Source organism: Thalia democratica, chromosome 4 (genome assembly GCF_965202585.1).
Source record: "Thalia democratica chromosome 4, ktThaDemo2.hap1.1, whole genome shotgun sequence".
NCBI lineage: Eukaryota > Metazoa > Chordata > Thaliacea > Salpida > Salpidae > Thalia > Thalia democratica.
Genome location: NC_139168.1, coordinates 56,028,985 through 56,042,726, shown reverse-complemented (window position 1 = coordinate 56,042,726; position 13,742 = coordinate 56,028,985). Strand labels below are relative to the sequence as shown.

Genomic DNA, 13,742 nt, shown 5'->3' with positions numbered 1-13,742 from the left:
TTCTTGGTCAACTTTTTGGAAATTTTAAAATTCACTACAAATCTATCTCCTTCATTTTTCAAGCAATCTTTTTCAAACTTTCAGGAAATGTTCCTTATACTAAAAGAAAAAACGTTACTTATGAATTTTAATAATTAAAAAAATAAAATTAACACAAAAAAAAAGTCTTTTTTTTTTCAAAAAAAATGTTAAAAAAAAAAAATTTTAAGTCCAAAGTTACTTTTTTTTTGTTACTGTATAAAGATAAGACTGTGAAAGTTTGAAATTGCTTAAAAAATGTAGGAGGAGATAGATTTTAAATGATATAGTCTTTTTTCGCCGTTTTAGTTTTCCCTTTTAGTTCCTATAGGGAACCTATTATGCGGCCTGACTTTGACTGGTCATATTTAAAAAATAATTCGAATTTTTTTAAACGATAAAAATCATCTTGAAGCTTAGAAAAAACTCGATAAAATAAGATCAACTTGTAAAAAACATGGCTAACGAGCCCAAACTCAAGTCCTTATTGATAAGTATGTAAATTTTTAAAAAATTTGATTTTAAAACAATTAATTTCTAATTGTTTTTGTAAATCTAATTTTAAAACTATAGCTTATAGGGTTGCCAAAAAACCTGAATTTTGGAAAGACCTGAAATTTGAGAAATTTCGAAAAATTATCTTGAATTTTGAACAAAAATCACTAAAAATTATGGAAAAACTAGGAATTTTAAACTATTGTTAAATGTAAAGTAAGGAAATTTCGATTAAATACAAAAATCTAACATAAGGTAGGGGTATGCAGTACTTGGGTGATGTCTGCTTGACATATTGGACTGATATGATTCAGATGTGTTTTGGCTTCATTAAGAAGAATATAAAAAGACTTTCAAATTTTTCCAAAAATAAAAAAATAATTGCACCCCAAAAAACTAATTTGACTCCCAAAAATCACATGTTTTTGAGTTTTTGACTTAAACAGTAATAAAGTCTGTTACACATGTCCTAGACTTGCAATTTATATCTTGAATGAAAATTATTTTTTTTTAATATATTATCAAGTCATAATAGATACACATAGTATTCAGTTTTTTTTTAGTTGGTACTTTTTGCAAATTTAAAACGCAAGTTCAGCAAACAACTTATAGTATACTAGTTTCGATCATTTTAATTTAATTTATGCTGCTTAATAATAACGACATACTTATGTTATTGAAATATACAAAGTTGAAACTTTACAGTTTTTTTCAATAAATTAGCTGTTTGTTTGAATTTGTTTATATAACCTATGTCTTTCAGATTTTAGTTTGTCTAAATGTTCTGATTCTCTGTTAGAGAATTTTTTTATCAAGTGCTTGTTAGAATTATACTCTAAGCAGTTTATTATTATATTTTATTGTTTATTAAATGGCATTTACATGAATAAAACTTAGCTCAAAGATATAAAATTCTATCCATATACACATAGTATAGTTATATTTTACAAGGTAATGAGTTGATATTAACTGTGATTTACTTTTTTATTAAGCTAGTCTTTTATTTTTTTGAAAGAGAATTCATGAGTAAAAGATTTATTATTATTAAGTATTAACCCAAATCAATTATATATTCATAGTAAAATTATATATTATATGATACCTGAGTTTATATTAGTTGTTAGTCTAGTCAGCGAACAGATAAATCAAGCAAATCTTTTTGATTACATTCTGAATAATGAAAATAAAGTTAAGAGCCTTGCATTTATCATGAATACAGGTTTACTAATTTTAAGTATTGTGCAACATCTATTTTGCAAAGCCTTCTGTTTCTTCAAGTACTTATTGATGAAACACATCTAAGAAACCAGCATGTGAAAGTTGTCGACCTACTCCTCTATTCAGAATTTCAAGTTATTTTACTTAAAGCACTAAAGCTGTATAAAGATTTCAGCATCAGAATAATGAACACTTTGGATGACCATGTGGTACATTATCCTTATTAACATTTTAAATGCAATTCTGAGCTGTGTTGTAAAGTTCTTAACAAGATATGGCTCTATGCCGCCAAGTTTGTGATCGCCAAACAGGATGAGAGCATGGATTTGGAAAGTTTCGTTTGTAAAATCCACCATGTGCTAATGAACTCAACTTATTAACTAAAAATGAACTAGAGGGGTCCTAACCAATAAATTAAACTTTGAATGGCACCTTGCCAGATTTGGTAAGCGAGCAGCAGTGGCGAAGTTTAGAGACCAATGCTTCACAGAAAAAAGGATAGAAAATGACTGTAAATTACTAATATCATTACTAGTATTTAGATTTTATCAATAATGTGTCAGTTGTTTTGTATTATAAATTTTAAAAGTATTAGTCATTTTGCAGTAGTGTTAAGTGTTAATACTGAATATGGTAGAGCAAAGTTTGTTTTGTTTCTTTATTTTGCGATCATTAACTTTATGTTTAATACATTATTATTTTGTCGAGAAAAAATATGACTTTTTAATGTTTCGTTGTTTTAATGTGATGCAAATTGAATTATTATTTCTGATTTTTTAAACATTTATAGCTAAATGAATTATACTATTAAGTATCTTTCATGTGTTCATACACATACAACTTCATCTAAATTCTAAACATAAGTAAATATAACTATAATGTTTTATTTTACAATAAAAACCATACATTATGTTAGGTAAGCAGTTATGCTGTTTAACTTTTCAAAAAGTACTATTTTATAGATAAAACTTGAATATTTTGTGTGAATATAACGTCATAATCTATTAAAAACAGTCTAAGTGTTTTTAAATGTATGGTTATAAGTATAAGATTTCATATAAAATTTATAATAAATCTGGACATGTATATAAGATGTACTCCCTACCCCTAATAAGTGACTTTATTACTGTTTAAGTCAAAAAATCGAAAATTATGAGATTTTAAGGGGTGAAATCAGTTTTTTGGGTTGCCTTTTTTTTTAAAGATTCTACTTAATTAAGCCAAAACACATCTGAACCATACCAGTCCATTGTGCTTTACTGCCTACCTCTCATAAGGATAAAATAAATCTTATCATTAAAAATTTTTGGATCAAGTAAAAAAATGACCCCAGCTTTTAAGAACCAAAAATAATGACCTCAAATATATTTTAGTAAAAAAAAAATCTTAAATAGTCTTCCTTTTGGTCCGTTTTACTTGCTGATTTCGCCGATGTTTTTGTTTTTAAAAACCTGGAAAAATATTCAAAATTTCCTTTCGCAACTCTGTTGCTTATGTAACCTGTCAATTAAGTATTTAGAAGTCAATTTAAGCACATATCTATTAGGTTTTATTATTAAATGACATTTTGACTGGGTAACTTAAGTTTAATAAATAATTTAAGTAATTTTGTTAATTTTGTTTTGAGTTTTCTAATTGATAATGTATTAGTTTGTTCGTTAAACGTTATCTTGATTTTTTCAAAGCTTATTACCCCTGTAATTCAGTTAGGTTGGTCTCAGATTTTAAAAATAATGGTAAATTCAGGATAAAAAGGATTCAGTTTAATAGAACTTATAATTTATCAAACCATAAAACGAAAATACAAGTATATGTTTTGTTAAACGAAAACTCTTCCGACAGACAAAAAATGTCAATCTTCTCAAACTTTTTTTGTTATAAGTTATAAAATCTTTATTTAAATGTGAAGATTTTTTTTTTGGAGAAAAATTTAAAAAAAGTTGTTTTGTTATAGTAACTTTTTATAATAAGTAATCAATATCATAATAGTATTTTATTAGCGAGGGAAAGTAACTTAATTGATTAAAAAACATTATATTATTTAACAGTTGCCTGAATGTTTGGATGAAAATGATTTAAAGAAATTTGCAAACTGTCTAAACAAATATCGCAACAAAATTATAAATATAGAAAAAGCTTTACAAGAATTCTTATTCATTTTTACCATCAATAAAAACAAGAAGCTGCTATTAGGTATCAATACAGACCAAGTTATGATTTTTTAGGCACAAAAAAGTTGATAAATTTATCTACCAGTCTACTATTTTACGATATAAAATAAGCTTAAAATGACAATGTCAAATAATTAGAATTTAAGCTTTTCGCTTAAAAAAGTAAAAAAAAAAGAAGTTATATTCTAATTGTATAACTTCATTTTGTTAAAACAAAAAAATGGTCATTTTTAGTTTTTTTTTTCTAAACCCATTTTTTAAAAAGTAAATAAAATTTTAGGAATGAGCAGTTTTATACGTGATGATGATAAGAAATTCTTTGAAAAATTCCTAATTGACAAGAAGATTGCGTCAACTTTCAATGATGGCAACAGTTTCAGGTTTACAGATGTAGTTTAATTCGAAAAATTATAGCAAATAATATAATTAAGTTATTCAGGGTTACTAAAAAACCTGAAATTTGAAAATTTAGGTAATGAGACCTGAAATTTGAGAAAAAAAAAACTAGAAAAACCTAGAACTTCCAACAAAACTAAATAAAAACCTGGAATTCTAAATAATTTATACATGAAAGTAATGAAATTTCGATTCGATACAAAAAAACTATCATATATAAAAAAATTAAGTAGCTTTACAGTATCTTTTCAATGTTATTATACTTTTTAAGACATATTTTTACCTTAAATTTGAATATATAATAAAAATACACCAAATAGATTGTCTTATAAAAAATCTGATAAAATTTAGAAAACATGAAAACTATTTTTAGCAACCCTGATTATTTTAAAAAACAGTTAAATATTTTTCAAATACATAAATAAATAATGAATCTATTTAGATTGATTATTCCAAAAATTAAATTGAAAGTAGTAAATCACGCATTACATTTATTCAACAAAAAATAATAGTTATTGAGTTTATACATACTTAAAAAAGAAGAGTAATAATTTAGTTTTAAGCATCCATAAATTTTTTTAGTTACAACAAATCAGCAAAATAAATTGTTTTTTGTTTTACATCGTTAATAAGACATTTATTTGAATTTTTTGGTAATTCATTCAGTGTAATAGTATAAAAAAAATGCATTGTTTTTATAGACAACTTTAAATAAGTTACTATTAATTAATTTATTTTTAACAGAGAAAATACTGAAAAATCAAATCTTTTTTTAGATGAAGATAGTAAACAATGTAATATCGCATGTGAACTTACATCTAAAGGTTTACTTTTTATAAAACCATGACAAATTTGACAGTATTAATTGAAAATTACTAAATCTGATTAATAGTTAAGGTTTTTATAAAAAGCTTTGTTTTTTTTTACAAGGTTTCCAAAAAATCTAGAATTTGACAATATAGTCATAACAAAAACATAAAATTTTAAACAAAAATCACCAAAATAAGTTACAATTTCAAACAATATTCACGTGTAAAATCATGAACTTTATACTAAATACGAAAGATCTATCATATACATTATATATTTTTTGTAATATTTAATACTGTTTTCAGTACTTATATAAAATTTAAGACAATTTTTTAACTTTAATTTAATTTTATACTAAAAATAGACAATTTATATATAATTATAGAAATTTATTTATAGTTTGAAATATTTTTTTTATCCTGATCATTTTAGACAAAAACTACCAAAAAGTTTTTTTTTTAGGATTTAAAATCGTTTAAAAAAAAGTAATTTTGTAAACAGAAGCAGAACAGTTCAACAAATTCTCAAAGTCATTGAAAAAAATAAACTTAGTTTCTAGTGTGAGTATGGTTAGTTTATTTTTTTTAGCAACTAATTAAATCATAATTCAATTTTTAAAGAACAACGATTAAACTTGTATATATTACTTTTAGTTGTTTAATTACTATTACTGGAATTGGTCAAAAGCACATATTTTGTTGTCTTAAAGATACTTAGATTTTCTACTATTAATATTACCTTTAAAAAAACGTTTTTACTTAAGTTTGAATAATGGTGACTAGATGATTATTTGAGCGATTTTCAGTTAAAATCATTTATGATAAGTAGGACACGCTTGAAGGAACTTTGAATGAAATATTATCGAGTAGTAGTGACGAATTGCAATTATTGTCGAAGTCAACTGATGAAATTATACATAAATGTGAAAGTGAAATTACTTCTGATGCGAAATTGAAACAAAGTAATTCTGTGACCAACAAAACTTGCACATCAAGTAATTTTATTTTTTAACGTTTACTTTAGAAAAATATTAATCAATGTATTGATGTTAAGCCTAAAAAATTACATTAAATCAGTTAAAAACTTGTAAAATAAATACAATTTGTCCTTTTTTTTTTTGTGTGATCAACCAAAATATTTATTTTCGAAACTTGTTTTTTGTTAATGTTAAAAATAACTATTTTAGTTTGGATACTGTCTTTACTATATCTTTTTTTTTGTATTTTATCTCAATGATTAATTTAACTAAATAACCGGAACACTGTTTAAACTTGAAAAATTCTACACCTGCTTGTGGATTAGAATCAGCTTTGAACTATAAATTGGGATTAGTTTAAATTTTTATAAATTATTCAAAATATTCTTTTTTTAAACCCTAAGATTTATCAAAAAAAAAATCCTTAAGCTAAATTTTAAGCATTATTTCTAGATCTAAAGTTATCAGATTTAAAGCTACAGAAAATAAACATACTTTAACTACAGGCTTGAAAATTAAAGTTTATATGTACTAACTAAGCCAGGGGTCGGCAGAATTTATATGTCACGGGCCAATTGTTCTAGAAAAAGATGCACGCGGGCCACACTGTATGAAAAAAAGTATTCTGCGGGCCGCTCTTATTTCAAAATATTTTTAGTAATCAACATAAATACAATATTTTAAACATTTAATGTGATAAAACAAGCAATAGTATAGCACTAGTAATAAATAATTATAAAATTAACAGGCCGGTTTTAAGCTTTACCAACAAAAAAAAATCATATAGCTGTTTTTAAATAAGTTTTTTTAGAGCCGAGAAGTATCTCGCGACCCGCAGTTTTAGCTTTCTTGGCCGAAGTTTGCCAACCCTGAACTGTGCTAGTGCTTAGTAAGAATATTTACACTCTATCTGCTTCGGCAATGACCGGTCTTTCAAATTTACAAACAGAAAAATTGTCTGCTTTTTTTTGGTACTGAGCTGTTTATTTTATTTAGAACTTGCCATTTGATTACAGAGAATTCTTTGTTATTTGATATAGCGAATTTAGACAGGCTTGTTGTCTGAGATTTCCTGAGAATATTGTACTATCGTATTATTCATCAAAATCTGTTGTCATCTTTTATCATACGTACGTCAAAATATTTAAGAAGAAATAAGCAAAAAAAAAAAAATATTTAACTGTAGATTTAAACTCATTTGCCCATTTAATGGCGAATGCCTTTTTTAGGGTATTTACAAAGCCAAACTCTAGAATAAATAATATATTGGTTAAAGCGGAGTTTCATTCAAAACAAGATGGCACAAGCACAATATTCTTAGGAAATCTCAAACAACAACCCTTTTTTAATTCGCTATATTAAATAATATCGAATTCTCTGAAATTAAATGGCAATTGCTACACAAAATCAATAGCCCAGTACCAAGAAAAGCAGACAACTGTTCTGTTTGTAACTTTGAAAGAAAAGTCATTGCCGAAGCAGATAGAATTTAATTATAAAACATAAGAAAATAGTTAACTGCCATGTGTCCCCATTTCAGGTCCTGTTATCTTTAATTTACCAATTGTTCGCATATTTATGTAATTTTACACTATCTTAAGTATTTTATTTCTCTTTGATTATTATTTTTTATAACTACAGAGTTGCCAAAAAAACCTGGAATCCAGGCAAAACTTGGAATTTGACAACTTAGGCAAAAAGAAAACACTGGAGCTTAATAAATTTCGGAAAAAATAAACCTAGAATTTAGAGCAAAAGTCACTAAAAAACCTTAAAAAATAAAAAACTCTTTTTACACTTAAGGTTACATTTTTTTTTCATTAAGACAAGTTGAAATTAGAATTGCAGTATCTTTTCTATGTTGGTATATTCAATGTTATTTAAGACGGTATGTTTAAGTTAAATTTAATTATATACTAAAAATGAATCAAAAAACTAGATTTTTTTAAATCTGGAAGAAATCCACAAAAAAACCTTTAGCAACCCTGTATTTATTTTTGACAAGTGTTTTTTACTCCATTTTTAATTAAGTATTGTAAAGATTAAAAAATCTGTTATTGATTATTCTCCGTTAGATTTATTTAAATATATTATTAAAATGATATATAATCACTGATAGATTTATTGTCAACTTACTCTTACAATATAATTATGTGTTTCATGCTACTTATTGTTACTTTTAAGCTCTAACGATCCTTATAGGTGAAACATTGTTAGCTTAGTAAATATTTGTTGAATAAACTTATTGTTAAGGGCATAAGGTGGGTTGAGTCCAACATTTTTATTTTACAAAAATTATTTTTTTCCTTTATTTTAAATCTTAAAATATATATATTTTTATATATTTTAATCAACTTTTAACTAAGTTTTGTAAAAAAATTCCGATACAAACCGTATGGAATCAAAAGTTTTTAAGGCCGATTTCCTCGGAATTTTGAAAAGTTTACTAAAAGTCTACCTCCTCCTTCATTTCTAAAGCAATTTATTTCAAATTTTTAGTAAGTATACTTTTTAATATAACAAACAACTTGTAGGAAGAGGATTAAAAAAAAATTATACAAAAATTTTAAAGCTGTTTCTTATAAGTTGTTTTAATTTTATAAAGATTGTTCTGAAAATATTTTAAAAGAATTGCTCTAAAACTGAAGAACGAGATAATTTTTTAGTGAAATAGTCTTTTTTTGCCCTTTTAGTTTGCGCCTTTCATAAAAAACCTATTGAAGGCTCTAAGTTTGATAGTTTATATATCAAAAGTTACTTTGAATTTTAACAAGCGGTAAAAAGTAACAAGTAGCTTAACTAATTATGTAACAAATAAGACTAAATTTGAAAAAGAAATTGTTATATACATTGAGCACTTCAAATTATATAGTTGTCTAACTAATATATTCTTGTAAATAATTTACTTTTTAAATTATTTAAAACCTGTATAGTATTTATATGAGCAAGTTTAATTTTTTTTTTAAGTTAAGTATGTTTTGCAAAACTGCATTCAAAATTCTAATATATATATACATAGTCTTTAAAAAATTTACTATTATTTTTAAAAATTGTTTGACGTACTTATTTTCAAGAGCTAATATTTTACTGCAGTATGTTTGTTAGATATCTGTTACATTATATTTATCAACTTACGTGCATACAAAATTTTTCAATTTTTAGTCTCCACTCTCTAACTATTAGTAATATATTTTTAATCTAGTCTTTGTTAACTATCAAATCATTTACAGTTAATAAATTAAGCTTTTATTAATTCCAATTAAAAACAGCTGCATTTAATTCTCATGAGAAGGATATTAGTGGTTTAGAAGCTCCGGTTCCATTGTTTCACTCCGATTTCTTAGTTAATAAGGAAGTAGCCCTTAAAAATCCTACCTTTAATTTAGAAAAAGAAAAACAAGATTTAAATCAAGTAAAACACAAAAAGAAAAGAAGAATAACTTTAGATATTTACAAAAAAGTTTGTACAGTATATAATACATTATAAAAATAACTGTAATTTATTGTACATATTTTTCTAATACTTGGATGAAATATGTACTTTTCCTAATTTTTTGATCGGATTTTTTAAATAACTATATTTAGCACTAAACTGAACTGCACGACCATCAACAATCCATGATCTGGTTTATAATGTCACTTAGATTGTTGTTGATGGTCGTGCGGTTCAGTTTAAAGTTAATTGTGATGGCGGGAATACATCTGGGCTTTACTGACGATGGCCAAAAAATTACTGATAAATAAATGTTTTTAAATTTAATTGCCCTAACAAAAAAAAAAGAGTTTTTGAAATTTGCATAACATAATTTTTTTTAAAGTCTCTTGACTTATCTTTTTTTATAACTAAGATTTTAATTTTTTTTATGTTTTTTATAAAATTAGTTCTTGATTTTCAAGTTGCTTATAGTTTGCCTACAAAGAATATGCTAGCCTGCATATAAAAAAAACTATAAATAGTTAAAAAAACAGAATCGAATGCTGAATAGATCAAGCTCCGGAAAAAGTATAAACGATTCGTCGACATTTTCGAACTCTCCAACTAATCAAAAGGCACCTAAAAATCCAGATGACCTCAAGAAAATTAAAAAAGATCAAGTAGTAGGAATCGTCACTCAATTATGACATTATATACGATTCATTGCTTTTTGATTTATGTTCATTTTTGAAGTGTGTCATCCTACTAAGATATGTACAGAGTTTTTAGACTATTTTACAATTTTTTAAAATACCTAACTACCTATCAGTATTTTTGCACTATTTTAACTAATCTGGTGTACTTGCCGAACTTAAACTAGTGTCAAAAGAATTTAAAGTGCGCGTATAATTTTCGTTTGAATTAAGCGTATTTTACATTTGAATCTATTTTCATAATAAAAGTTCATCTTGTATTTAAATATGTTTTAGTTTTTTTCGTATAATGTAAGTATCCTTTGTTGCACTTAATGATGACAGTGATATGAGTCTTAGATTTCATTTTTAAGAATTATGTAAATTCTAACAAAACTGTTTTATTCTTTTAAATATTTACTATAAATTGACTTTTTTTAGAAACTTTCGAAAAGCTAACAACAAAGATTGATATCCAATTTTTTTTATCAAATGTTAATTATCATGTTTAAAATTATCTGTATAACTTATATTAATTATGATAAAAGTGATACAACAATCTAAAATTTTATTATTAATAACTTACAATTGTAATACAAATTTTCGATTTTTTTAATAGTTAAGATCATTTTAAATTATTTATTTAGAAAACTTTGATTGTGGAAAGCTTACAACAGTAATGAAAGTACAAAATAATTATTTGAAATCAAATATTTAGAAATAGTCTTATATTTTTAAACTTATTGCTATTGTTAAAAAGTAATTAAATAGTACTAACTAAAAAAAGCTTATTTTATAGATATTTATTTGCCCCTTTTCTATTTTGTTTCTTTTTTATGCACTTGTATAAAAAAAACAGTTTGAATTAAATTTTGTTGCTGCTTTTACTGAAAATGTTTACATCTTTTATTTTTCTTAACTGTTTATTTTAATCAACTACCATTATATTTATTTTCAAAATAAAAGTCTTTATTCTAAGTCAAATAAAGTTGTTCAGCTATGAATTATTTTATTGTCTTTTATAAATGAAAGAATATGCTAGCTGCAATGCGCGAAAATAAAGAAATTACTAATACTATTAATAAAAATATACTATTCTGTGTTTTGTTCAGGTTTTTTAAGAGGTGCATTTTTAGTAAGTAGTTCGAAATTGTTAAGTAATATTATGTGTTTTAGAAAATATCGATATATTATAATTTAAAGAAGCTATGAACCTGATAAAAAAGCATTAGAATCAGAAAAGTCAGATATAACCAGTAAAGTTTATGTGTACTAGCTTTTATTACTAGCAGGACAAATTTCCTAAAAAAACTTACTCATGAGCCTCACTTTAGAGAAAAAATGCCTTCCAGGGCTAACATAATTTAAAATATCAATAATTTTTTTTAATACTAGGCGAAAAGGTGAAGAAAATTTCTACAATAAAACACTATTTAACATTTATTAAAACAGGAGCCTTGCTGCAAAATTTTATTACAATTTCTTATGGTTTGAAAAAGCATGCTTTTACATGATAAGGACATATCGGCCTTACTTCTTCCACTCCTGCATTAAACATTGTTTTCAAAGCATTCACCAGACTTGGTAAAAAGCACTTTATTTAGTGTTAAAATTTCCCAAGCAGCAGGATTTAAATAAATTGAAACTATGGTTTAAATCCTACTGCGGGGTACATTTTAACTCTGTACACAGTGCTTTTTACTAAGGCTGACGTGCACTGCAGTTAATTGAATCTTATTTTGCTGTTTAAACGATAGCTAAACAATTTAAAGATAAAGTGTTTAAACATTTTTTACACGAAAGCTTTTTATAGGTTCTAAGACGTACAATTTAAATTAGGAAACAAAACTAGTTAAACCAACTGAAACTAACTTATTTAAGTTTAAAACAAAACGTTGAAACAACTGTAGGGGTGAGCAACGTACGACCCGCGGGGCGGATCAGGCTTACAGAGTAAAAACGACCGGCCTGCTTACACTTCCAAAAAAAATGTGTAGTGAGTCAGGTGAAATGTGGTCCCTATGTTACAACTGCAAAAAGGGCAAAATAGTAATAATCGAACTTTTTCAAATTTAATAGTCTTAGAACACACAAAGCTGCTGATAGTCTCAGTTAATACATTCAGGGTTCCCATTAATACTTCAGAAAACATTCTAGGAAGATACATGGGAAAAATCAAAAATATTTAGTCTGCTAGATGGTGTTAGAAAAACTGCATAAGTTACTGTTCATACACTTATTTATCATAATAAGAAATTAAACAGTATACTTCTTTTATTACACTAAAATATGTTTCTGCGTCTTAACGGGTTAACAAACTTTAACGGAGCACTGTAAAAGTACTATGTTTACTGAATGATAAAAAAAGCGCTCAAAAAGTTTGGTCCAAGGACCTGGTGTGCAAAGGAACCTTTCGGTTATCGGGTCGTTAATCACATACTTGTAAAGTTTCTTATGAGCTATTACACATAGTTTTTTATTATTTAAAATTTTGGTAATAAAACAATCAGTTAAACGAAATGAAAGAAAAAAAACTAAACGAAAATTAATTGAATTTTTTGTTTAATAATGTACTGCGAATCTCTTGTTTAGTAACATAAGAACTAAAAAATATATATAACTTTAAATTAAGTTTAAAAAGCAGATATACAACACTAATAACAAACGTGTGAATATTTGGATTATAGGTTACAACCTCTTTAAAGAATGTGAAATGTAATACGCTGAAATATTTTTACGAAATTTTTTTATAAGTATTTTGTGCCAAAAAGGTAATTTTCATTTTATACAGTAGCTTAACTTGAACAGTAAAAAATTATTTTACATTTGATTAGTTAAATGAACTATTATAGAAGTTTTTCAAGAATTTTAAAGATGTGACTTTTACAATAACTGAGGTTAACTTTTATAAATGAAAATATGAAGAGAGGTACTGTAAAATTTATGCTTTTAATAATTAAAAAAAAAACAATAATAGAAAGTTCAACAATAATGATATCAACAAATTTTTTTTTGAATACTTGTCCAAGTCTAAAATTGTAATAATAGAAAGCAAACAACTTTGCAAACATAAAATAGAAGATTATTTTTTGATTTTCTCAAAAAAAAAAGAGAATTTTTACTTAAGTTTGCTTGAAACAGTTATCTCAGCTTAATATTTAAATACTTTATTTTCTGCTAAAGTATAAACATCTATAACTATTTTGCAAGCTAAAAAAAATGAAAAATTTGTAAGCATAAAAAAAAATTTGTAAGTATTCTGAACTTAATTCAAAATAGTAACTTAAAGAACAATCTTAAAAATAAATAGATATAAAATGCTGAAACCTAGACTAAACCAATGTTATTGTAACCAAACAAATCAACTTTCGAACAAAAAACAAACAAAAAAAAAAGAATTTAGATATAAATGACAAATAATATTAACTCGTTAAATAAAAGTAAATATATGAGTAGGAATGATCACTAATGAACTTGAGAATCATTATTTAAAAGATAACTTTTAAGTTCATCCTGGAAATTTCGGAAATAGCTTATATTTTTTAAACATA

General features: G+C 25.0%; 1 protein-coding gene across 3 annotated transcripts in view; it reads left to right on the top strand.

Annotated features, from left to right (window-relative positions):
* Window positions 1–10,734, top strand: part of LOC145834474 (cerebral cavernous malformations protein 2 homolog) — a 32,020-nt gene extending 21,286 nt beyond the window's left edge. For 2 of the 3 annotated variants that reach the window (XM_082941910.1, XM_082941909.1), the window contains exons 11-17: window positions 3,780–3,924; window positions 4,183–4,282; window positions 5,043–5,122; window positions 5,610–5,677; window positions 5,937–6,102; window positions 9,354–9,544; window positions 10,054–10,734. In XM_082941910.1, coding sequence (XP_082798036.1) covers window positions 3,780–3,924; window positions 4,183–4,282; window positions 5,043–5,122; window positions 5,610–5,677; window positions 5,937–6,102; window positions 9,354–9,544; window positions 10,054–10,206 — 903 coding nt within the window. In that variant the 3' untranslated portion in view covers window positions 10,207–10,734. The remainder of the gene's footprint in view (window positions 1–3,779; window positions 3,925–4,182; window positions 4,283–5,042; window positions 5,123–5,609; window positions 5,678–5,936; window positions 6,103–9,353; window positions 9,545–10,053) is intronic. The other variant, XM_082941911.1, reaches the window with a different exon arrangement.
* The last annotated feature ends 3,008 nt before the right edge of the window (window positions 10,735–13,742 follow it).